This window comes from Pteropus medius, unplaced genomic scaffold (assembly GCF_902729225.1).
Source record: "Pteropus medius unplaced genomic scaffold, Ma_sr-lr_union100, whole genome shotgun sequence".
Classification (NCBI taxonomy): Eukaryota; Metazoa; Chordata; class Mammalia; order Chiroptera; family Pteropodidae; genus Pteropus; species Pteropus medius.
This window is the reverse complement of record NW_024347867.1, coordinates 3,903,216-3,929,543: the sequence shown is the minus strand read 5'-3', so window position 1 is coordinate 3,929,543 and position 26,328 is coordinate 3,903,216. Positions and strand designations below refer to the sequence as shown.

The 26,328-nt window shown below is 35.2% G+C and overlaps 1 protein-coding gene and 1 pseudogene across 10 annotated transcripts in view; both read right to left on the bottom strand.

Annotated features, from left to right (window-relative positions):
• Window positions 1-26,328, bottom strand: part of AHI1 (Abelson helper integration site 1) — a 164,430-nt gene that overhangs the window by 36,311 nt on the left and 101,791 nt on the right. For 9 of the 10 annotated variants that reach the window (XM_039879009.1, XM_039879014.1, XM_039879018.1 and 6 more), the window contains one exon: window positions 181-343. In XM_039879009.1, coding sequence (XP_039734943.1) covers window positions 181-343 — 163 coding nt within the window. Of the gene's footprint in view, window positions 1-180; window positions 344-671; window positions 720-26,328 lie in introns of those variants that run through there. The other variant, XM_039879019.1, reaches the window with a different exon arrangement.
• LOC120615790 (rho-related GTP-binding protein RhoQ-like) lies at window positions 2,507-9,038 on the bottom strand (annotated as a pseudogene).

The window sequence follows — 26,328 nt, the reverse complement described above, 5'->3', positions numbered from 1 at the left end:
TGTCTAGTGTTCTAGAGCCTCCCCTTTTTATTTTTTTGCATCATGAGAATGAAAAGCGATACCCATTGGTAAACATATGCAAAAGTTACAAAGACAGTAAATTAAAGGGTAGAAAATGATAAAATCTTATACTATCAGTTATACCATATTAGTAAACCAGGAAGGGAGCATAAAACTTACTTTCACTAGCCACATGATTAGCTGGAAAATACCCTTCCTGTCCCTTTCCTAAGCTGCCATACCACCAGTCTTCATTATCTTTGAAAAACACTCCGATAATGTCTCCGCGATGGATGGTTAGTTCATCTGATCGATTCGCTGTGTAGTCATAAAGAGCCACTACCTAAGAGAGAGATAAGACCACCACAGCTTTATCACAACTGTACCACAGAGAAAACCCCCAACATTCACTTCCTCTTGCAGAAGAGCAGCTGAAACCAAAGCAGTACTTTGGTAAGTCGGAGGCGGTCTCAAGGTTTGCTAATGGGATCAGGGGTGGTGGGAACACAGCAGGAGAAGCAAGATAAAAGACTGTGGGATTGAGAAATGGTTAAGAGCATTCAATATACTAAGATTAGATTCAAAATAGCAGATGTTAATTTTTTTAAAGTAAATTACTTGTGAAGCAAATTAAAAAAAGGTCACACACACGCCATTCACTTTCTTAGAACTGTTTTATGCTACCTTTAGATTCCATTCTCAGTGCTAAGCAGATGCATCTGAAAAAAAAAAAATTCTTCAGAACACCAACAATTTTACAAAAAGGAAAAGCTCAATGGTACAACTCAATTACATAACTTCATGGCGATCACTTGGCGTATTGTTCAGGTCTCTTTTTGAGATACACATCTCTATAAGCACGTTTCAGATATTTTATGTCGACAATATAAATCTTCTGACTACCTTTTAAAATACTCTGATAAGCTTACTTTTGCAAGGTAGAAATTTAAGAAGAAAAACCATTTTATGAGAGTTTTCTATGTTGTTACGGTAGTCACTATATTTGATTTTTCTTTTTCTTTTGAAAAACCCAAATCAAAATGAATGGCCACACAGGCATTTATGAATCACTTACAGCACTTATTAAGGAGGCAGACATCAGCCCATTTTAGACGTGATGCACTGAAATATAAAGTGGGACATGATATGAATACTAAAGAGCAAACTACTTCTACTGTTTTCCTACTTAAACAGGATTTGAAAACAGACTCGTGGACATGGACAGTGGACTAGTGTAGAGGTAGAAAGCGGTAAATGGGTTAAATATGTGGTGATGGAAAGAAATTTAACTATCAGTGGTGAACACACAAGGCAATACATATATGACATACCGTTGAATTGTATACTTGAAACTTACTGGCTTTTGTTGATCAATGTCACTCCAACAATTAAAATAAATAAATGGGATTTGAAAATTTACAGGTTATATAACTGTAATATAACTGTTATATAACTGTAACATACGTAATGGAAAATTATCATTATAATCTTTTGCATTTAGATGGAATACTGAATCATTCACTTAACGAGTATTACTGAATTCCTAATGTGCCTGGCACTAGCTAGGGGCTCAATACATAATAGGGTAATTCCTAGAGGGGAAGATCTCATTTAGGCTTTGTAGGAGAACAGAGGATAATCAGGAATTAGCCAGTTGAAGACATGGAAAGTATGTCTCAGGCAGATAGTACTGCATGTGTGAGAGTTGAGAAAAGAGAAACCCAAAATAGTTCAATATGGTGGGAGTTTAGGATTAAAGGCAAGGACCCAGATAGAAGGGTGGAGGAAGCAGAGGCTACAGAAGAAAAGAAGTGGCCAGATAATGAATGCTGAAAGAGTTCAGCCTCACAATATGGACAACGGGAAGACAGAAGAGTTTTAAACAGAGGATTCCATAACAGTTCACAAGACTCTTTGTGGAATCTTTTAATTAATTTGTGATACAGTATTTATTTGAGTTGTGATATAGTATTTATTAACACACTAACAAGGAGATTTTAATGGATGAACCTACAATCAATTGTTGTCACTATATAGTAGGGCAGTAGTGATGATATAATTTAAATGGTACAAATGCAATTCCTGTTGTACTGCTTAGCACAGTCTCTAAGTTACAACATGCTATGCAGGATATTGTTTAAAGTTTATAAATCTTTTATAATTTTTAGTATGTTAATGCCAAATTACTTGTGTAAAAGCAGAATTTTAACTTTTCCCTTTGTTCTTCCTTCCCCAAACTTCTCCTTTATTCTCCTATCTGGCGCTATCATAGAAGATGACAGCGAATTAAAATGTTTTGAGTGTCTGCCATGTTCTAGGTACCTCGCTAGTTGCTTATATAAGTTATTTTACTCTTCATGACAATCCTATGAGGGCAAAAATTCCTATTTCAATTTTATATATGAGAAATTTGATGTGCAGAGAAATTTAATGACTTGCCTAAACTCAAGTAAACTAGTAAGTAGTAGAATCAGGACCTAATGTTTTCTTTCATTTTTTTTTTTTCCCAAAACTAAATACATTATAGGCCATGTTTATCTAGAATCAAACACGGGGAAGCAGCAGCAAAGAGGAAAGGAGGAGGGACAGGAAATCCTAATCACTTGTGAAAGATAAGACACATTTTTGGATCCTAGTACTAAAGCAGATGGCTGCATTGAGAAGACCAACTATCTTCGGTTGCGTGCAGGCCCACTGTGCTCCTTTCATGATGAAATCCAGGACCAAAAAAACTGTTTGGGGGGTTGTTCCTGTTGTTCATCCTTCTGGTTCTGGTATACTGAGACAGCATGACTTTGATGATGCTAAGTAAGTATGAGGTAGGTCAATGTATGTTTATTTTTCTGAAGACAGAGGTGGCTGCTGGGAAGGAGAGCAGAAGAGATTCAGCTTAGGCAATAGAATCATTTAGGAAGTCCCACATCAGGCTTATGTCCTTGTGTGGAGTATTGACGATCTGAAATTCATCAAACTGGAGTCAGAAAACTTTTTCTGAATTTTCCATCAGGGTCTATTGATTAAAGTGTCCCTTCAGAGTTACGGGGGTCCCGAAGACCTATATGATTCTACATTTCAATTTTCTGATTAAAGTACCCATTGATTATCCTCATTACACCATCAAATACGGCACACCAATTTCACATGGCCCTTTAGTCCTTGTAAACATATTCCATACTGTGTCCTTGTTATGAACTAGATGGTGTGTCCTTCACAAAATTCATAATTTGAAGCCCTACCCACCAATGTGACTATATTTAAAGATAAGACCTTTAAGGAGGTAATAAGGTTAAACAAGGTCATGTGGGTGGGCCCCTAATTCAACAGGGACTCATGTCCTTATAAAAAGAGGAAGAGATACAAGGAGCACATGTGCAGAGAAAAAGGCCATGTGAGGATACAATGGGAAGGCAGCTGTCTGCATTCCAAGGAGAAAGGCCTCAGGAGAAACTAACCTAGCCCGCAACTTGATCTTGGACTTTCAGTCTCTAGAACTGTGAGCAAATACAGTTCTGTTGTTTAAGCCACCTGTTCTATGATATTTTGGTATAGCAGACCTGGCAGACAAATACAGTCCCATAACCTGATGGTGTCAGATGAATCACTCATTACCAGCCCACCTTGGTATTGCAAATGGGCAATGCCTCCCTCACTCATATCCGCTTTAGGTCCTTACCAGCTTACAGTACTGTGTTCCACACTATTATAAAGTTACTTCCTGATGTAGAAACAACGTCCTTGTCACCAGACTCCAAACCGATATCATTAGGAAGGTGATGGTTGGAGAAGTTACATGCCCCAAAGCTACAGAACAGTCTTTGGAACAGGTCATCCTCATGCCATTACTGACATTTAAGTGCAAAATTGTTATACAGTGAGCAATTAGTGTGTTTCATTTGCTTGGCAGCGGAATTATGACCATCTCTCACCATACTGAAGGCACATGATAAAAGCCACGTGGCTCATGAGAACCTACTCGTAGTCCAGTGTATTTTTATCTGATATGTTAACTTCTCATTTAAAGACTACTTACTCTCTTCTGAGCATCACTGTATACACAATAAACGTCTTTGCTTGTTTTAACGTGGAAGTGGATTCTGCATAAATCATGTCTTCCTCAGCTCCAATTAGATTTTATTATCTCGCTGGTCTAGGATAAAGTAAAGCTCCATAAAAAAAGTTGAGACACATAATCCCATCAAGAGGTTTGTTTTGAATTAATACTACTTCAATTTTTTTTTTATTCTGCTAGGTCTTGTCATAGAAATTCTGTCCTGACCATTCTCTTGGTGAGTGTATTCTATAATGTACCATTCCTTGCACACAGTGGTCTGGCATGTAGCTTTCGGTTCTTTGCAGAACACAATAGCTTCAGCAATATAAGCCAAACTTGAGCTGATGGAACAGTTATGAAATGTTTCTGCAACAGAAGCTTAAAAACATGAGTTTATGTTTGCCTATGTTAGTAATGACAGGTCTGGGCAATGAGATGTCCCATAAAATCCATGTGGTCAAATCTTGATCACTACTCATATGCTGGAAACAGAGTTCCTTCTCTTTCTCAAAGCTTGCTGAGTTGCCTGGGCACGAGCATGATGGAAGTGTCTTTTATTTTTCTGACATACATTTTCAGTCTTCATAGCAGTGATTGTCAGATACTATTTCTTGGTTTGAGCAGTCTGCCAGACTATTATAAGACACTTAGGTGAATTCCTCTTTGTATTGTCTTCTGAGAGATTTTTTTTTCCATTATATTGCCTCTCAAGAATTCTCAATATTTCTTAAAACTAGTGTACTAAAGAAACATTAATGTATTGTTTGGCAGATGTCCATTGCAACTTTTATCTATTATGCAATCCAAAAATCAATATCCCTAATAGCTCTAAGTCATTAAACGAGCTGTGTTATGTTGAATAAACTCATATGTTTGAGCACTTTCTCTAGCACTGCACTTCAGTTGGGTCCACAATGGTTGGAGAACTTCTCCGTTTCAGCCTGCAGCCAAGGTGGCCTCCGGATCATGCAACCTTCCCTCTGCTTTCTCCTTGCTTAATTTCAGACTTCTGGCCTCCAGAACAAATTTCTGTAGTTTTAAGCCACACCAAGTTTGTAGTAATTTGTTATAATAGCCCTAGAAAATGAATACACGTGAATTCACTTTGGTGAGTACTGGATTTTCTTGTATTCCTTTAAGGAGTGTTGGACCTTTTCTGGCATATAGGTACCCAAGATCATTTTGACCCATTCCAGGATTGCTTTTTAAGTTTTCTTAGAGCAGATTCAGGAAGAGTTTACCCTAGAGCTCAAAAACCCCACTTCCAGGGTGTGATCTTCTGGGTAATTCTACCTGATGTGCCACATATTAGGAGATTTTTCCATTCTGGCTATTGGGAATGGGAATTTTTCCCATTCTGTTGTGCAGCCTACTACTCTCTGAAGGTCCTTTCCTTACAGAGTTTTACCCCATGCATGTGCATATCAATACTCCGCCAAAGATTTGATAAAGGCACTACTTATAGTTATTGGCAAGATTATTACCAATTAATATAAGGTGAATAAAAAGTAACATCTTCGTAATGATTATCTGCTAGAAGCCTTATTACAGTTTAATTCACAAAAAAATAGTGTACTTTTTTGTATTCATGATAAATGCAGTTATGATCTTATTAAACTTTTTGTATTCTTTAGGAAAGCAATTAAGGTTTAATATACAAATATTTAAGTTATACTTAATTGACGCTTAAATAATAATAAGACATTTGTTCTTTTTTGATCTCAAACATTTTCTCCTCAGTTTAGGGCCATCTCCTCTACACGTGGAGCAACCTTTGGCTACGTGGCTGGACTATTATCTCACAATTTTAGATAAAATGAAATAGAAAGCAACTTACATACAAGAACAATTAACTGGAGAAAAGGGAGAAGATATTTCCCCGCAGATTCCATAGTGACTGTGCAGAAATGTATATGGTCTAAGCCAGGCAGTTTCATTTACAACATGGTTTGTTATGTAGTTACAATACAATGTGATTAGTTTTTTAAACTATGATACTCCTGAGAGATTGTACCTTCTAGTTGAAAGAAAGTATTTTTAATAGATTGTGGTTTCAGATGCTATTTGCTGCTTCTTGGACCTTTAGGAAAAATTCTTAATGAATTTTACGGGGTGCTGAGGACAGAATTTTCATTTTCTTTTTTCAAGTTTTAATCTTTTTCTTTATTTATAAGAAGTCTGGGGATAGCTGTAGCATTTTGTATGCTTTCTGAAAAAAGCAGACCATTTCCTTGGCCACTGAAGGTGTTTCTCACGTAATCAAACAACAGTTTATACATCTTGAGCCCATTCTTATTTTTTTTTTTCCTTTGTGTTTCTTGGGAGTAAAATGGCTGTAATAGCCTCATTAAATACATTCTTCAGTCCCTTTTGGATTAAAGATAAACACTGCACAAATAGCATGCTCCTTTCTCTTTTGCTAGTTGCTGTCTTTATTCCACATAGAAAGGATTTTCCTCATATCATTAAGTCTTGCTAAAGTTTTGGGGTCTCTTCAGAGATCAATCTGAGTTCCTGTTAATAAAAAGGGTACATTTGGTGCATATTCCTTAAGTTTTGGTACCCACTCCTTTCACATTGAGAAATGAGGCTAGATTGACCACAGAGAAGCATATACGGAAGACAATGGTCATTGGATAAGATAAAGGTCTCAGAAGATCATAATCTTCCTATTTGGCTATGTCCTAGAGTCCTGGGAGGTACTGCCTGCTCCCTACAGTGATGCTGACTATGTACTGGTAGAAGATGGGCATTTACTCCTCTAGGAAGGGGTTACTGGCATAGCTTAAGAGTAGGCACATCTTGGTGGTTGCCAATCACCATGCACTAGAGCATCAGTGCTCTTGGCCATGAGCCATTCTGCTACTGGACAGCCTCTGGGCATGCTCCCAGCTACTTCTATGCCTGCCTGTTGCCCTCCGGTCAGTAATTATTTAACAAGTGCAATAATAAGGTTTAAGGAAGTCTCATTTCTCAATGATGTCAATAAAGGAATATTTGGTCTTTATTATTAAAAAAGAGATTTTTAAAAAGTTAGTAAAAAATCAAATTTAACTATAAATCCTGAATTGTACAGAAGTATATTATTAAGTACTCAAATGACTCTTTTATTAACAGTGACATTGGGGCTATATTTTATTTCACAAGAAGAATAAAGAAACATACAGTTATATATATTTGTAGCATCATGTGGTAGCAATACATATAGTCTCTTATGACTATATCCACGAACAGTTTGTAAGACAACCCTAAAGATATTTATAAGAAACCGAGGTCCTTTTATTTTTAACTGATCATATCTGCATTATAATAGATTAAGAACACAGAAATAAAGAAGATAAATAATTGCACAAAGTTTACTGTCTCTACCAAACTATCTGTTCTTATCCTGCTCTATAATGCTAGTATATGTGAACTTCAAATATTTTATTAAACAAATATTTGAAAATATTTAATTCTAAATATCTTTTGGTAAAGTAATTACCAAGGGTAATTGAAAGAATACTAAACTAGGAATAGAGGCAGTGAATTTCCAGTCCTGTCTGGGCCTCCAACGCTAAAGTATATCATAGAACACTGAGACTGAACATCTGTAAATGTTCAGTGTAAAAAGGGGGGTGAACCAGATAATTGGGTATCCCCTCCAACTTTAACATTCTATCATACCAGGTACTCAAATAACTATTCCAAAAGAATGGCATTCATAAATTTTAAAGTAAATTCAAAATATTAATCTGTTGGATAATATTATAGCTGAATTGTGATCATATGTGAACTGGAAAAGCTAGTTTGGTTGCTGCAATGCAACACAGAAAAAGCCTTGTAGTAATAATTAAAACAATAATGATGAAGCATTTCTTCTGGATTTACCCTGTGAAAACACTTCTTTCTTCTTTTACAAATAGAAACGACTTGATCTTTGGACTTCACAAATAAGCTACTCACTTTATATGGTGATTGGTATCAATTAAACCTTTCTGACAGAAACTACAATTCACATATATTATTACAGTGAATTATTAGTGCTTCATTGAAAAAGGCTCTAAAATGTATCTTTCTATTGGTTATTTCCTAAAAAAAAAAAAAAAAAAAATCAAGAGAATGATGCAGACATTTATAGACTGGACTACAGACGTTTTTTGTTGTTGTTAGCAAAGAAAAATGATAGTGTATTTTCCTTCCTTGGGAAGGAAAGCAGAGGGAGAATTATGACTCAGTGGTTTACATCAGAATTCTCAAAGTGTGGTCTACAGACCTGCAGTGGCAACATTACCTGGAAATTTGTTAGAAATGCAAATTCTTGGGCCCCATTCCAGACCAACTGAAACCATATATTCTGGGGATGGGCTCAGCAGTCTGAGTTTTAACAATCCTTCCAGGTAATTCTGATGCACCTAAAGTTCAGTTAATACTCTATGAAACCTGTATACTTATTTTCTGTACATATCAAGTGATGCAACTGAATGGGTAAGTAACATAATTTAAAATATAAAGCCAATCTTACAACAAATTATTACTGACAAAACTTAAACAACAGTAAACTCGTTCCTCCTTTCCTAGTAGTTTTACTTATCTTTCTTAGTTTCCCTTGTCTCACTGAAATGCTGACTAGCTCTAGATTTGAGTAATTTAACATCTACTTCGTCATTTTTTCAAAAAGCTCATGCTCAAACTGCAACTAGGAGTCATAGTTAACATTTCTTAGGTTTCTCTACAACATCTCAAGAATTAGCAAAATTTTTAAAATAGAAAAACAAGCAGAGGTCTGTGCAAATCGACAGGCCTGTATATATTGATGCAAAACACTTTAGAAAAGCCTTTCTAAACATGAATAGACACCTGCAGGAACTCTGAAATGTTTAAATGAATTATAATATCTATTATTCTCTTTTATAGTGAGGTATGGATCTTTCTCTGTGATAAAATATACATAATATCTTTCTCTGTGACTTATTTCACTCAGCATAATAACCTCTAGGTCCATCCATGTCATTGCAAATGGTAGGATTTCATTCTTTTTTAATGGCTGAGTAATATTCTATTGTATATATGAACCATAACTTCTTCATCCAATCGTCTGTTGATGGGCATTTAAGTTGCTTCCATATCTTGGCTATTATTGTAAATTGTGCTGCCATGAATATTGGAGTGCATAGATCTTTATGAATTATTGTTTTGATTTTCTTTGGATAAATACCCAGAAGTGCAAAATACCATGTGATTTCACTTACATGCAGAATCTAAGGAACAAAAAGAACAAACTGATCAAAAACTGACTCACAAATATAGAGGACAATTTGGTGACGAACAGAGGGGATGGGGGATGGGGGACTGGGAGAATAGGGTGAAGGGTTAAAGAAGTACAAATTAGTAGCTGATGGATGGTCACAGGAGTAGGAGCACAGTATAGGGAATACAGTTAGCATTAATATATTGGCTAGGTGGAAAACCAGAGGAGAGAAGGAGCAATTAGGGGGATCATTTTATAAACTATATAAATGTCTAACCAATGTACTGTATACTCGAAACGAAAAATAAATAAATAAATAAATAAACAAACAAACAAATAAATAAAATATATACATAATAGAGATAATAGCTATTACTTAAAAATAACATGAGGTGTGGAGACAACACTTTTGAAAATGAAATTAAATCTTTTTAATGCTTGATGGCATCTTCGAGATTTCCTGAGCACCAGTTATAAGTGTAAAGAGTTATAAGTTCTTGATATTTCAAGACAATCTGTACAGAAACTCTTGAGAACTACTTAAGAGCAATCCTAAGAACATTTGTTTAATTTATTAATAGAATGCATTAAAATTATAAAAGATTCCTAAGATGAATTAATATCTCATTCATATAGTAAATATCTCAAGTGTGTGCTACATATATACATGGGACTGTACAGCATATGGAAACTATAAGGAAATGAGGCATACAGTTTTTCACCTGAAGATGCTTATGATGTAACTAAGAAAATATATTGTTTCAAATATTATATACTTAAAAATACTTATTCTAAATGTTTAACATTAAATAATATCTTTATAATAATCGGTTCTATTTTATAAAATTTTTGTTTAAAAACATTTCCTTTAAATGTTTTAGTTTTATTCAAACGAGGTTTAAAATTTACTAGTTATAAAACACTATACAATCTCAGTTTGGGTATTTCTCAGCATGAATGTATACCTGGGAAATTGAAATTGGGCTAAGATGACAGCTTATATATGTATATTAACAAGCATATCCATTGATCACTGCAGTTTATATTTAAGGGTGAAGGGAATTACTGAAATGACTACAGGTAGAGTTAATTTGGAAGGACTTTGTGAAGGAATCATAAGCAATAAATTTACATGGAAAGAGGAAAGCTTTTTAGGTTACTGACAGCCAGACATCAATATTTAACTGCTTATCTACTTAAACACTGAAGCCTGTCTATTTCTAATATGAATATCAATCCAAATATTCTAGAAAAAGCTCATGTATGCACATGTGAGTATTTGGCTTAGCTGGGAAGAAGATAATATAATAGTAGAAGGATAATGAGAAAAGCTTAATGGAAATGTCCCTACTTTAGTATTTAATTCTAATTGTGATATATATGGAGAAGTAGACAGTTAAGTAGGAGGCTCTAAAACTTAAAGAGTATTCCAAACAGCAAAACAGAAATAAGCAAATAGAATTTTAAAGAAGTAAATGGAAAATTCTGAGCTACAGACAGATGAGATAGAAGGGAAGTACTTCTGGAATGGGGAAGTACTGAAAATTGTTTTTTTCATAAAAGCAGGAATGCTGGCAAAAACTGTCAAAATCAACTTTTTACGAACTCTGACAATTAACCAAAGATTATAAGAATCCAAGGAGCAATTCGAGAATAACAGCTGAATCTTGTAAAACACAGCAAGCTCTGTGGAGTTTTAACCTGTCCTATTCCCATTATCCTCTTGCCAGCTCAATGGCAACCTTAGAAACCAACAGACTCACAACTATGGTAACTGAAAACCAGCAAGCTAGTAGTTACAGGGCAGAATAGGTTCAGAATGCCTCCGAAGCCCCACCTCCAGAGAAGTACCACTAACTGTGACCTCTAGGGCAGCCCCCGAAAAGCTCTGTTCTTGGGGCTTGCCTTTATTTGATGTGACTCAGAGTCAGCTGTGTGAACAGCCATATCCCTAGGGCATTTGTGAAAAACAATTAGCCGCAATTTAGGTGGTGATACAAGTTAGGACAAATAAGGGGATGACCAAAAAATTATAATAAAAAACTGAGAAATTACATGTCTATAGGGTACTCTGAAAAACTCCAACATATTCCTGGAAATCGAGAAGGCCACGTGCATGTGTATGACGGTATGTGTACCCAGGTAAGACTAGAGAAGGCATACTTATAAACTGCTTATCGAAGCACTGAAAACATGTCCCAACACAGAAAGAACCCCTTGGAAAAGGCTGTAGGACTTGGTTCCAGGCATTTCAGGAAATCTGTGACCAGTCATCAGCTGACCACTAAGCTAATCAAGCAGACATTTCAGTGGTTATACAACACAAAAACTACAGACTTTATAGAATTTCTCTAGGGAAAGTCACTCACTAAATAAATAGTAACAGTAACAATAACAAAAAATGACAAACCATGGAAGGGTAGGGGTCGAGAGTCTGATTTCCAGGTTTGCCACTTACATTTTCTCAAATGCCCAGTTATCAACAAAAAATTACAAGGTACATAAAGTATAACCCTACACAGGAAGCAAAGAAGTCAATAAAAATTGTCCCTGAGAAAGCCCAGATATTGGATTTACTAGACAAAGATTTTTAAATCACTAAATATATGTATGTTCAAAGACCTAGAGGAAACCATATCTAAAGTCTTAAGAGAAAGTATGAGAATGATACCTCAGTAAGCAGAAAATTTCAATAAAAAGATAGAAATTATTAAAAAAACAAACGGCAATTCTGGAGTTGAAAAGTACAATATCCCCTGGAGGGCTTCAAAAGTAGATGTGAATTGGCAGAGGACAGAATGATGGAAGTGTTAGATAAGTAAATTGAGATTATCTAATCTGAGTAACAGAAAGAAAAAAGAATGAAGAAAAATGCAGAGCCAACATCCTTTCCTGATAAAAACACTCAACAAAGAATACAAGGGAACTTCCTCAACCTGATAAAGGCTATACAAAGGACGTGGATTTTGTTAAATGCTTTTCCTGTATCTACTGAGATTATTGTATAGATTTTGGCCTTATTGCTATTAATATGGTCTATTACATTGACTGATTTTCATATGTTAAACCAGTCTGTCATTCCTGGGACAAATCCTACTTGGCCATAGTATACAATACTTTTTATACATTGTATATTCTGTTAACTAGTATTCTGTTGATGCTTTTACATCAGTATGGGTGTTACCTACTTCCCCTCCTTGGCTCAGTCTAGCTAAAGCTTTGTTAATTTTCTTGATCTTTTAAAGAACCTATTTTTGGTGTCATTAATTTTCTCTATCTTTTTCTATTTGCTATTTCATTTATTTCTATCCTAACAGATCTACTAAATATAACTCCATTTCTAAAAAAAAAAAAAAATTATTTCTACATTTGGTATAATAAACTCTGAATCAGTATATACATATATAAAAAACATTTAAAAAATATACCTAGCATATAATTATATAATAAAATATAAGAACTTGCCCATTTAGGAAATAGGCAAAGAATTTGAATAGATTCTTCAAAGAAGATATGCAAATAGCACTTCAAAAGATGCTCATATTATTAGTAATTAAAGAAATTCAAATCAAAATCAGAAGATACCACTTGCCACCCACTAGGATGGCTATAGAAACAAAGACAGTAACAAGCGTTGATGAGGATGTAGAGAAATTAAAACCCTCGCACATGGTTGGTGGGATAGTAAAATGGTTCAGAGCCACGTTGCAGAACGTTTTGGCAGTTTCTCAAAATGCTAAGCATAAACGTAACATATGACGCAGCAATTCCACTACTAAATATATGCCCACAAGAAATGCAAATATGTCCACACAAAAACTGTATGTGAATGTTCATATAACATTATTCGTTACCAGCTAAAAATGGAAACAACTCAGATACTCATCAATGGATTAAATGATAAATAAAATGTAGCATATCCATATACTAGAAGATTATTCATCCATAAAAAGGAATAACATTTTGATGCATGGTACAACATGGAGGAACTTTGAAAATATTATGCTAAGTGAAAGAAGCCAGATGCAAAAGGTCATGTATGATATGACTGCATTTATATAAAATATGCAGAACAGGCAAACCCATAAAGATAGAAAGCAGTTTAGTATTTGCCAGGGGCTGGAGAGAGATGGGAAGGAAAGGGGGTGACTACCAATGAGCATGGGATTTTTGTGGTAATATTGAATATGTTTTAAAATTAGAGTGGCGATAGTTGCAAAACTGTTAATATATTAAAACTCAATAAATTGTACACTTTAAAAGGGTAAATTCTATGCTATATGAATTATATTCAAATAAAGCTATTAAAAAAAGAATAGCATAGAAATTATGGTTATGGAAGGTAAAGCTGGTTATAATGAATAAAGCAACAGATACAAGCAAAAATAAAGGAGACCATAGCTCTCCATGTCAGAGAGGAGAGCCTTGATTCTGCCTATGGAAATAGAAATATGATTGAGGGAGAAAGCAATACATAAGAAAAACTGATATGCTTAATATATTACCAAGGTTTTGTTGGTAAGAACTAAGCAGCCGCTAATACCAGTGATAGAAAATTAAAGTGTAAAGGCCTAATAAAGGTCCAGGGGGAGACAGGAATTTTATTGAGCTGTACTCATTTTTAGAGTCTTTGGGTTACCAAGTGGTTAACAGCCTAAGTACTTATAAAGATTTTTCTAGTAGAACAGAGAAAGGAAAGAATAATTAAGATTAGAAACATCTACTGCAGTGTCAGTCATACTCGGGTGGCAGCTGAAACAAGGTTATACAATGAGCTTTACAAGTAGGTCTCAAGGAAGACGGGAGGAAGCCCAATCATCTCATTCTTGGGTGACACTCAAAATTACCTTCTCATTCCTTCACTCCTGTTCTTCAAACAGCTGTCTGTGGCATGTGGGTAGCATAGTTTGAAGTGTAGCAGGTGTTTGTTTTTAATTTCCTTTCTCAAGGTCACAGGTGACTCTGCCAGTGCACTAGAAAAACCACAGCTTCTGGGCCCCTTTCTTCCCACCAAACCCCAAGATCCCCTTCTCACATCCAGATTACTCTCTGCTACTATGTGTCTTTACCTCACCCCACAGCTATTAAACTTGAAGTGCCATTACTCCCAGGAAATCTACTGAGGCTCTATCCACTAACCTCAAATCATATCTGATTAAGACTACTGGGTGGGTGGGATATTTTCCAAGAAAATAATTTGAAATTGGCTTTCTTATATAACTTCCATGGTAGATTTATTAAAAGGGAGGAATCTTTATTGGGCTATGTTCCCTCCTCCACTCAAGGCTTTCACCCTTTTTATCTGTCATTCTGGTCAGCATTTCCCCTAGTGCTCAGTTGTCTATATCCTTCATTACCAGCCCTTGCTAATCCCATTACGAGTTACAGTGATGATACAAAGATCAGATGAGATAATATATAATATGTAGCAGAGTTTTTAAAACTATAAATTGTTTTTCAGTGTTAACTGCTGTTACTATTACTTGAACTGCTCCCAATTTTCACAGAATCTGCCTTGTGCCCCTGACATTACAGTTTCATGCACATAAAGTGATTTTGCTTTTAGGGAGTTAATATTATTGGCACATCTACCATAATACATTAACACGTTCAATTTAAATGTTTCTAGGAGATCCCTGAAGACCTACTGTATTTCAGTCTCTCTACTGGGAAATGATGATAATAATAATACTCTGATAATAATAATACTCTGATCTTATAGAATTATTATAAGATCATTCAAGTGAGAAAACCTACATAAAACACTGCACAGTGCACGGTACAGAATAAGTGCTCATAAATGCTAGGTATAACTATTATTCAATTCTTAAAGTTCTTCGAGTTATCATAGAGAAATGGTGTTCTGTAGTAAAATATTTCTTTAGAACACCTGCAACTATAAATGTGTCCATATTTTCCAAACCAAATGTAGATCTGCCTACTTCAATTCCATTTCTGAAAACAAAATTTCTAAGATTGGCAAAGTAAGCTCTGAATCCAAAAAGTGCCCTCAGAGAAGCTTTCTCATGTTGCCATATTACCAGACAAGAAAACTTTATGAAGTTTCATTAAAAACATAGGACAAGAAGTTTCCTTTTCTTCAGGAATTTATCTCAATCTTTATGCATCAAACTAATCTGTGATCCAATTATGTGGTTATACCCAGAGGTGTCTGCATTACTGACTGCTGTGCAGCTATCTCTGGCAAAGACTGATCTCTGTAGACACTGAGATGATGGCAGGATAAAGAGCATCACAGAAAGAAGAAACTGGACAAACGATATATGTTTATCAGGGCAAAAGAAAGAATTGATGGCACCTTAGCAGTGGCAGATGGTACACGGTTTAAGCAGGAAAAACAAAGCACTGGTTTAATAATTTTTAATTAAATTTCTCCCGAGATGGAGAATAATATTTCATATGATGATGAGCGTTACATTTTTTATTTTCTAAATAGTTCTTTTCTTCATTTTATGGCATGATCAACTCAAGTTTTGGTTTCTTCTATGGACTATATTACTGTTTCCTTAAGGGTATCAAATTTTATATTGACTGGCAGGAAAATTTCAAGTAATCACCAAATCTTATTTTAAAAAGTATGCAAGTAAATGGTTTGATAAGCACAACTCCATGTAACACTGAAAATGCTTTTAAACAATAATATTCCCTAAATACAATGACTTATAAATAAAAAGTTAAATTGCCTACAGGTAAGGAAATTGTTACTATTTTTATTTTGTTCACTGTTTAATATTTTTCTAATGTCTTGAATAAAGACAATAAGGAACATTAAAAAATTTGTCAATGTTACAGAGTTTGGAAAAAAGCCATTACCACAGGCTGAAAACTATCAGGAGTCAAAAGAATTGTTATAGGCTGGACAGTGGGTCAAAAAATAAATTGACAAAAATCAACAAAGATAAATAGTAAGAGCTGAGAGGTTAATGTGTGCTAAACACTGTATTCAGTACCTGAAACAAGAGAACAACACTAATGAAGCAGGTATTATTATCTTCATTCTAGAGATGAGGATGCTGAGGAACAAATATGTAAATAATGAGAAGATAACGTCTTGACAGCACATCGTTAATACATCAAGGGATTACGGTAGGTCATAACTCAATATTAAACACAGTATCCAGATTACAGAAACCAATGACATCATATTTTCATATTACAATTAGAATATTAAGTCCAGTTCTGGATGTCATTTTTTCCAAAGAACGTGTACAAACTGGAATGGAATCAATGTAAAGATAAGTAAAAGAAAATGGAAATGACACAGATACTCTTGGACATCTTATGAGCTGCATTTATAGAAGAGGAAAGTGATTTATTCTACAATGGTCTAGAAGAAGAGCATAGCTAAGATACTAATAATTTGTAGTAAAGTACACAACCTGCGTAATTAATGAAAGCACAGCTTTTTTAAAGTAGAACTAGTTTTTGTTTTCCAGGAAAGAATGTATCCATAAATGAAGGGACTTTTTCTTTAATAACATCTTTGCCATATGTTGAAGCTAAATGACTAGAAATATATAGAGATAAGAAATGTTTCAAAACTCGTATCACAAAATCCCATTAGCAGATACCGCTGTCTTTGGAAAAGTATTGATGCAAACACCAAGAACTTCAGAGGCTCTTAGGCAACATATTAAATAAATAATAATAAAAAAAGAATCTCCTGGCTCTCTATTTACTATCTGTGTGATTCTAGGCAAGCCTCTTCACTTTTCAGTACTGTAGTTTCATAATTTATAAAACGGGAATAATAATACCTACCTAAGAATTATGCAGATGAAAAGAAAGTAGATACAAAGATATACTGATAACAAAGTAAGTACTTAGTGCATGTGTATCATTAATCTTCACAACAAAGCATTAATTAAATAATAATTTGTTATTATTATGATTAACTTACTCTGAAAGATTCAGAATCACTATGAATATCAGTAATAGTAACAGTGAGTAACATGTGCAATGCATTTCAGAGTGCTTAAATTGTTGTGCCAAATAGGAGCATGCAAAATCCCTCTCTTGATGGAGTACACATTTTACTAGGGGAGACAAAATTCTGTAATTTTTATGGGCTTTTCTGCTATAAAACTTATTCTGTAAAACTGTGAACTAAATATAACAGGGCTTATAAAAATGCAGTGATTGCTATTTAAAAATCTATGGAACTTTGTAACTAGGGTGTTGAGAGAAACAATCATAACCCTAATCAAAGTCCTGATGTGGTACCAAAGTTTTGCTGACATTTGTGCCCAGCATTACTGTTAGTCACCCCGATCCTCTGTCGTCTCACACCCTACCTAGCATTCACGAGACCTCCTTTGAAAAGCAGGTCCATGAAAGAATTTAATTTCAAAGGAGACCAGTTTATCAAAATTAAAAATACAACACAGGTTTTAGAGTTCTTCATCAATCAAACAAAACTATTTTTCAAAATTAGGAAAAATGTCTTTGCCATTTCTTCATTTCTACCAGCAGTTACTGAAGTTACTAAATTAGCCACTAACAAAAGGCATTTCGGTTTTTTCTAAAATTGCTGTCTTTCCATTTGATGGTAAGAAAGTCTGCCTCTGACGGCTTTAACCCTTATGACATGTAGAATACTGACATTATTCACCCACTTATATACTGCACAAAAGCTAATCTGCATTACAGAAACACAGACTGTTCTTACAATGACAGTAAGTATTACAAAGAAACATGTTAGGGGGCTAAGCCTGTGTTTTAGGCAGGGCATATCACCATCTCCCCTTCACGGCATTCAGCAGTGCTCCTGACTTCTGGTTCCTGTCTCCACAGCTGAAGTTCTAGAAGTTGTTGAGTCCCTTCCACCGCTTGCTCTTTTTGCTGCTCTCAGGAAAAATGACCAAAACAATTCCTCTGAAGTTAAGTCTCATGGAAAACATGCATTCAAACTTCTCGATATCTCACTGGCTGAACTAAGAATATGTCACAGCTAGAGTTTAAAATGAAATAATTTTAATTTCTTTGGTTTTGTAATACTCTAGATGTATTGTTTTAAAAAATTTATGCTCTTCTGGATTGTTCTTGATTCATGGTTGATTAGCTTACTCCCCTCAAGTTCTACCAGTCTGCGTAACTGAACATGCCTTTTCTTATGTCAAGAAACAGTGAACGGTGAAATGGACAAAATAGCTTAGTGGGGGTTGTTTCAAGGAACACTAGGCAGCCCCATCAGTGCCCTCTCTCTTTCCCACTGCAATCTAATGTGCTCTCTAACCGACCTGTTGGCTAAACTGCACAGTGTCTGGACACCATACCAATTTCCTGGTATCATTTCACCAGGCACTGGGCTTATAAAGGTGGAGAATACTGGTCCTGTTCTGAAAAGATGTAGTTTTTGATCTACTAAAGACGACTAACCCATGTCCACTGATTAAGCAGCATGAAATTTCGAATAGCAATAGTAGTGACGGGCATTTGTTACTTGATTTGGTGGACATAACTGCCATGTGTGTAACATATGGAAGTGAATTCTAACTGAATCCTGGGAACAGAAAAAATGAGAGAAATGAACAGAGAAAATGAGAGAAATGATGAGTCAGCATTCAAGGGATGACAATCAGGGATTTGCTTAGATTTCTGCTTTAATATGTTCTCTTGGAACAGTAAGGGCAGTTGAAAAAGATTCATAGAATTTTAGACCCAAAAATGAATTTAAAAGATAAACTTCTTCAACCTTCCTCATTTACCAACTAGAAAAGTTTTAAGTCCCTTGGTAAGAGACCCTGCCACAACTGCCCCGCTCTGTTCCATTATCAAATGCTAAAACCAGTCTGCCTCTTCTGCCCCATTTACATTGATAGATCTTTCCTTCTATCTGAGAAATGTTTATTTTGAATGTAATGCTGTTATATAAATACCAAATTTAATTTTTCACTTTTGAAGAACAAGGAAAAAGAAACAGTTACTTTATATTCTGTATAGATTTATATTATGGTTGCCCTTTTTGGAAAATGCTACTTTCTTTTGTAAAATTAGTCAGCAATATGCTTAGCTAAACACACAATGCTTAGCTAACTGCTGTTCTACTTCTCATCCTCCTCTCATGGCAGGTTTCCTGAACTGCTTCCAGTTCATCATGCCTCCTAGTGTAACCACGTAGCTTCCCTTATGGGGCCCTGTTCTCATTCTCCCAAATGTTTCTGGCCACCTGTGATAGCACAAAACTCCCTGTTTCCGCACTCCCCTTGCTTCCAAGATGCCACACTATTCCTGATGTCTCCCATCTCTCTTCTCTCCTCATATGTCTTCCGTGAGCACTCTTCTTCTAAACTCCTGAATATGGACATTCTTGAAGTCCAGCCTGGCTCTTTGCTCTTACTTATTTTTATAATTTTAGCATATATTTATTTGTTTAAGTTGTATCTATTGACAGTCTGTAAGCAGTGGTGCATAAGACAGACATGGTCCCTGCTTTCATGGACCTTACATTCTATTGAGGAAAACAGGTGATACACAAAAAAACAACTAAAGAAAAAATTACAAATTGAGATAAGAACTAAGGTGAAAAAAAACACGTAGTAAATAATAACACCACATAAGGTGTATCTACTTCAGATAGAGTGGTGAAATAAGATCCTTTGAAAGTTGCCATTTATAGGGATCTAAAGAAAAAGAATTAGGAAGATGACCAAGAGCAAAAATGTGTCATTAGGGTCCAAGGCTAAGGTCATCCATACGCTCCTACAATTATAATGTATGAATGCGAACATTGAACAGTGAAGAAAGCTGACAGGAAAATAATTGGTTCATATGTAATATGGTGTTAGAGAAGAGCTTTAGATATGCCCTGGACAATCGGAAAGATGAGCAAGTGGGTCCTAGATCAAATTAAGCTTGAAACATCGCTGGAAGAAAAATGACAAAACATAAGCTGTCCTACTTCAGGTAGACCAGTAAGAAGGCAGGGTTCTTTGGAAAATGCAATAATGCTGGGACAAACAGAAGACAGCAGGAAAAGAGGAAGACCAAATATGAGATGGATTGACTCCGTAAAAGAAGCCATAGGCAGGAGTCTATAGGAGCTGAGCAGGGCTGTTGAGGACAGGGCACTGTGGACATCACTTATTCATAGAATTACCAGGAGTTGGAGCCAGCTCAACAGCATGTAATACACACAAAGAAAAAGCCTGTTATGCAAAACGGTGTAAATACTCCTGGCAGAGAAACCAAATAGTCAAAGGCCTATGGGTGAGTAAATGAAAACTTGGTTGTGTTAAAAACAAATCAGCAGAGAGTGTTATAAGGTGATGCTGAAGAGGCAGGCAGAGACCATATCATGAATGTCCAAGACCCCAGGAAAGGGTTTGGGGTTTACTCTAAACATAAGGAGAAGTTATTAAAGAGTGTTGAGGAGGAGGGTAACTCATTCTGAATTACATTTAAGGAAGATCACTCTGCTGTTACTGACTGATGAATAAGGTGACTGCACATTTAGAATTGCCCAAGACAGTCCCAGTTTATGCCTGTTATACTGGTGTAGCTGGACTTGACTCCGGGCCAGAGTCAGAATATGCAATAAATAAATACATAATAAAATAAACTAAAAAATAAAAAGATAAAAGAAAGATTGGTCAGGACACAGTAAGGCTTTCATCCGATTCCCTGGTTCCTAATGTCCCCTAGCTGGGACCTTGGGGTCCGCCCTTTGATTCTGGACCTAAGAATCTTCTCAGGCTTGGGATATGTTCTTGTCCTTATTATCTAGCCATCTCATGTGATTAAATAATATTCAACATCTGGTATGCAGAAATATACTGAGTGAGGTACGATGTGTCTTAACTCCTTTATCCCTCATAACAATCTCCAAGGTAGGTATTATTACCCCCACTTACAGATGAGGAAACTGAAACACAAAGAGGTATAAAGAAACTTGCCTAAGTCACATGGAGCAAAACCAGGACTTGAAGCCTGGTAATTTGTTTCTGGACTCAGTGTTCTTAACCTCTCTTCTAATATTACTCGTCAGTGTGAGAGACCCAGACGAGTTTAGGGAACTTGAGGTAGCTCATAGTGGCCAGAGTGAGTACTGGGGAAAAGGTGGAAATAAGTTTAGAAAGGTAGTGGAAGGGCTTCAAATGATTTGCTGAATAGCTTATTTTTCACCTGGTAGGAGATAGGGTGCACCACAGGTTCTTTAATGCATGATTGTATTCATGCTTTGGATAAACAGCTCTGTGGAGAATAGATCTGAGAAGTAAACAGGTGGAGAATGGATTTAGGGGGTGAATAGGTGGAGACTGGTTCCTGACTCAGCTTTTTCTAAAGACTGTATATCTGCCTCCTTCCTGAATGGGGCCTTTGAATACCCCTATCATGATGGACGTGCCCAAGATGATACATGTGACTTCCCACAGCTGAAGCCTGAGCCTTCTGACTACTGGGTTTCCCTTCTGGACTTTAGAGCTAGAGAATGTGGCTCTATCAAGCATGAGAAATTTAGACCTTCAAACTCATCCTTTTTTCCTGAGATCCAAGCCTATGTTCTCAGTTCTCTGCTGAATACTTCTACCTGTTCACAGGCTCAACATATCTAAAGTGGAATCTATTATTCTCTAAAAATCATCCTTAATTTCTGTTTTTTAAAAATAAGGGAATCATCTGTTGATGGAGTCATCATTCTCTCAATAACCAATATCTGCAGTCTCAGAATCATCTTTTAGCACTTTTGTTTTGAGTCCCTATCAGTTCTGATCTACAAATCTTTCTCACAAGCATTTCTCTATTTCCATTTCCATTGCCCTTTCCTTATTTAGACCCTTATCACCTTAAGTGTAGATTACAGCAGCTTCACAACTCACTCACTTTCTTCTTGTTGGCAACCAACTATAATTTCACGAGCTGCTTTTATTTTAACTTTTTAAAAACATTACCCCCTTGGTCATATTCTTATGCTCAAATGCCTTATTATTGCTTATATTGAGAAAGTCTTAATTCTTTTCATAACACCCAGTGATCTCATAAATCATGCCCAAATTACCTTTTCTAATCTTCTATCTCATGTGAAATACTCTGCTTCAAACTGGCTATCCATCCGTCAACTGTGCATATTTTCTTTCTCCTACGGATCTTTCCCCTACGGATCTTTCCTGTCCTTCCTTTATGATCCAGTAGCACTTTCCTACTCTAAACAGCCTTCCCAAACCACTCCAGTCCTGGGAATTCCTAAAGCACTCAATGTCTAAAGCATTTCCTATACTTCAGCACAAGCTTGCCTTAGTGACATAACATCTGTTATATATAGCTCTGAACTTTTAACCATTTCATATATTGGGATTTAATTGCTTACAGCTCACCAAGAGCTACTCAAAGACACAAAGCATGTTTTTTATTTTTTGTATTTCTACTTTTTCCATACCTACCTAGTGCTTGGTACTGTACCATCCTATGCACATTCTAAATAATCAGTGTTTACTGATTATTTAGAAAATAAATTCAGATTATGCCACTCTAATGGTATAGTCCTCCAGTAACATAAAATTTTCAGAGTTTTAAGTTTGCCAGGTAGAAAAACTTAGCAAAATTAAAAAAGGAATTAGGAGAAAAATGTCGAAGAAAAACAAACATTAGTGGAGTATGCTGATGGGAAAAATCAACATAAGCTTCATAATTTACAATGTCTGGATAAAAAAATAATGTGCAGATACTTAAGAAAATTGTTACATTATGGACAACTCCAAAGTGGTCTTAAAGGACAACGTATTTTACATTTATTTTTGAATTTCAATAGAATTGCTTTGAATTGCTATTTTATCGATAAGTGAAAACAGATTCTTTTATGACTTAAGTTATAAAAGCTTATAGTTTATCAGTTCCCTCTCCACCCTGCAATTACCTACAGGTGGAGATTGGCCATAGGTTCAATTTTATGAGTTTTATAGGAATATATTCACCCCAATCTATAAATTCCTGGAAAATTCTACAGATTGGAGAAAATGAAGTGCTTCCTTTGGATCAAGGACATTTCATTTGAACTCATGCATTTATCCATAAACGAGTTGCCCCTAATATTTCGTAAAAATGTTAAAAACATATTTTACTTAAATATATGCATGAAGCATATTATACTAATGTGTAATAATGCAATATGTAGCAATCTTGTGAACCTACAGAGTGGGGTAAACAATGATGACAATCCAACAACAAAAACTCAAAATGTTGTAGAATAAGTACAGATATCATAAAATTCAAAAGCCTCAGAATGAAATTAAATTTGTATGGTTCAGATTAGTACATTTGTGAATAAATTTAGTGTTAAGGGCAAGTAACATCATAAACAACTCAGATACATTTTCAGAATAATAAAATACTCTAAAACATATTTAAGTTTAGTACTGATGAAAAATTATATGACAAAAATTTATCAATCAAACCTTTAGAAAACCTAGAAGTTTAGCTGCAGAATAAATAAATAGCTTGGTCTTATAATAAGAATAATGAATCAACATTTAAATTTCTAACCAAGCTAGAATATTTAATTCCTAATAATTAATGCAATACTTAGAAGAATGGCAAAAGGTTCCATAACTGGTATAACCCTGATGAGACAGCCTGGATTTTGTTTCAACCTGTTGTGGCAGGTGTGTAGCCTTCTGTGAAAATGCATGCTGTAGTTTTATAAACTGACAAAAAAACCCACCAAAAACATTTGTTAAAAGAAAACTCGTTCTCATTAATGAGGGTTGTGGAATCATCGAATAAAATAAGAAAAAAGGTGTAATACTAGTGTTACAGATTTGGAATAAAGAGGCTTTACAAAAATCAGTGATTGATTATAATAGAACATATTAATGCTATTTGAATTTTATTGTATCGGTTTTCACTGGAAGAGATTCAAGAACAATTCTCAAATCACAAAAAGTTCTTTATGTGTATTCAGCATGGCTTACCATGTTTTAATTCCACCATACAATATGAAAGCTATGGGAACTGCTGTGCATATAGTTGTACATTAAAAGGCAGATATGTTTTAACTATGTTCCTTATGTAACAACCTCAAATAAGAAAAAACCAAACATGTAGGGGGAAGACTTCCTTATGCTAGTTGCTCTTTCTCTTTGATTTGCAAATAAGCCCTTCATTTAAAGGAAATATGGGACTCAAGCCTGTGCTGATTTAACTATTAACTAACTTTTACACCTGCCTTTCAGGGTTCAGACAATGACCTCTGATTAATCTGAGTCTGATATTACACTTAACTTGCTCTAGGCTATAAGCAGGTGCAGCAACTAATTCTTAAAGTGGCATGATCTAATTATTTTCATATAATCTAGTATTATGACTGTCTAATGTCTTATTTGCTTTTCCTATAATGCTAAAATGTCTGAGTGAATAGCACTCAGGACAAAAAGTCGGTGAAAAGCCACTCATTTAACCATCGAATCTGAACTAGGACATTAGGTTTAAAAAAAATAAAAGAATTTATAATACACGAATAGGCAAAACAGGCTACCTATATATATAAAAAAAATAACTATCAGGCTAATGCCCAGTGTCTCTCCTGAAATACTAAACGCCAGAAGGCAAAAAGATGATCAATTTCCACAATGCTTTGAGGGAAAAGGTTATGATCAAATAATAAAAACCCTCGCCAGTTGCCTTATGCAAAGATAACGGAGAGATATTTTAAAATAGGTAGGATCAAATAATATGCCTCTCAATTTATAGTTCTTGAAAAAAATAACTTGAAAATGCACTCTTAGATATAAATTACATTAAGAGCAAAGAATGCAAAAACTAAAAACAAAAACAAAAAGTAGTGACTACAGCCAGATAGGAAGGTCTGATCCTTTTTGATTAAATGGTTAATGCCATGTGGGGATATTTTTTTACTTTCTATCAAAAGAATCTCAAAAAAAGATATGGTATTGTTTATATCAGAAAGAAGAATTCCAAACAAAAAAAAATTAAAGTTCATTCAATAAATGAAAAAAAGGGAAATAAGTAAATTAAAAAGAGTGAGAAAACACAGAGAACAAAGGTACAGAAGTGGTTTTGTTCTCAGGGTAACTTATATTTACTTAATGAACACTCACTACATCACATTATAGTGCTGTAGGATAAAGCTATGCTCTGTAATTATATATTTACTTAAAAGTTCATTCCAACTTGGAATATCAAGATGCACATCTTTCCCTAATTTAGAGACTTGAGAAAGTCTCATTTCCCTTACCTGGTGAATAGTTGCAGCTAGCATCTCCTGGCCTCAAGCCATTCATGGTGGTTACTCAAGAGCAAGAGGGAAGTGGGAATGATAAAGTGTAGTGAAGAAAGCTAGAAATTGGTGGTTAGGTACGAGGTCAAGAAGTCATTCAGGTCCCTAGGCTCAGCCATTCTGAAATCCTAGCCTACTCCCTTTCTATTTTTTTTTTTTTTTCCTCAGACTCCAGAAATCTCGCTCCTTTTGGGGCCAATATAGTACAAAGTTTGACCTTACAAATATCCTACTTTGTTAAATTTTTGGATAGATATTTTCCTATTTCTTTTATCTTTAAATATGTTCTGCTCTTAATCCCTTTAATGAAAATAAGGTCATACAGGCACAAAGAATGGAAATTAAGTATAATTATATTTTCTGTGAAAATCAGACTTTACCTTCCTTAGACTAGAGGACATGGGTAATGAACACACTTGTGATCCTATTTAGAGGTTATGGAGAAAAAGTTACCGTGAACTGACAGTATGCAGGGGGGCTGTGGAGGAAGGGTAGTAGAATATGCTCAGTTTGTAGTAAAGAGACAGAGAAGAAGATCTTAAAAAAAACACATCAAAAAGAAAGCTTGGCGCAAGTCAAAACCTGGAGAACTAATGAGTGTTTGGGGAGGGCCTGTATAAACCGAGTATATTAAAACCTATTGATTGCACAGAGTAGAATGTTATTAATATATTAAGAACTATCATTTAATAACCCAAGTGGAAAAACATAATCAAAAGACCAACAGTACCAAAACCATTATTATTATTGTTCCTAATTCATTGGAATTATTATGAGATCATTAGGGCATCACTA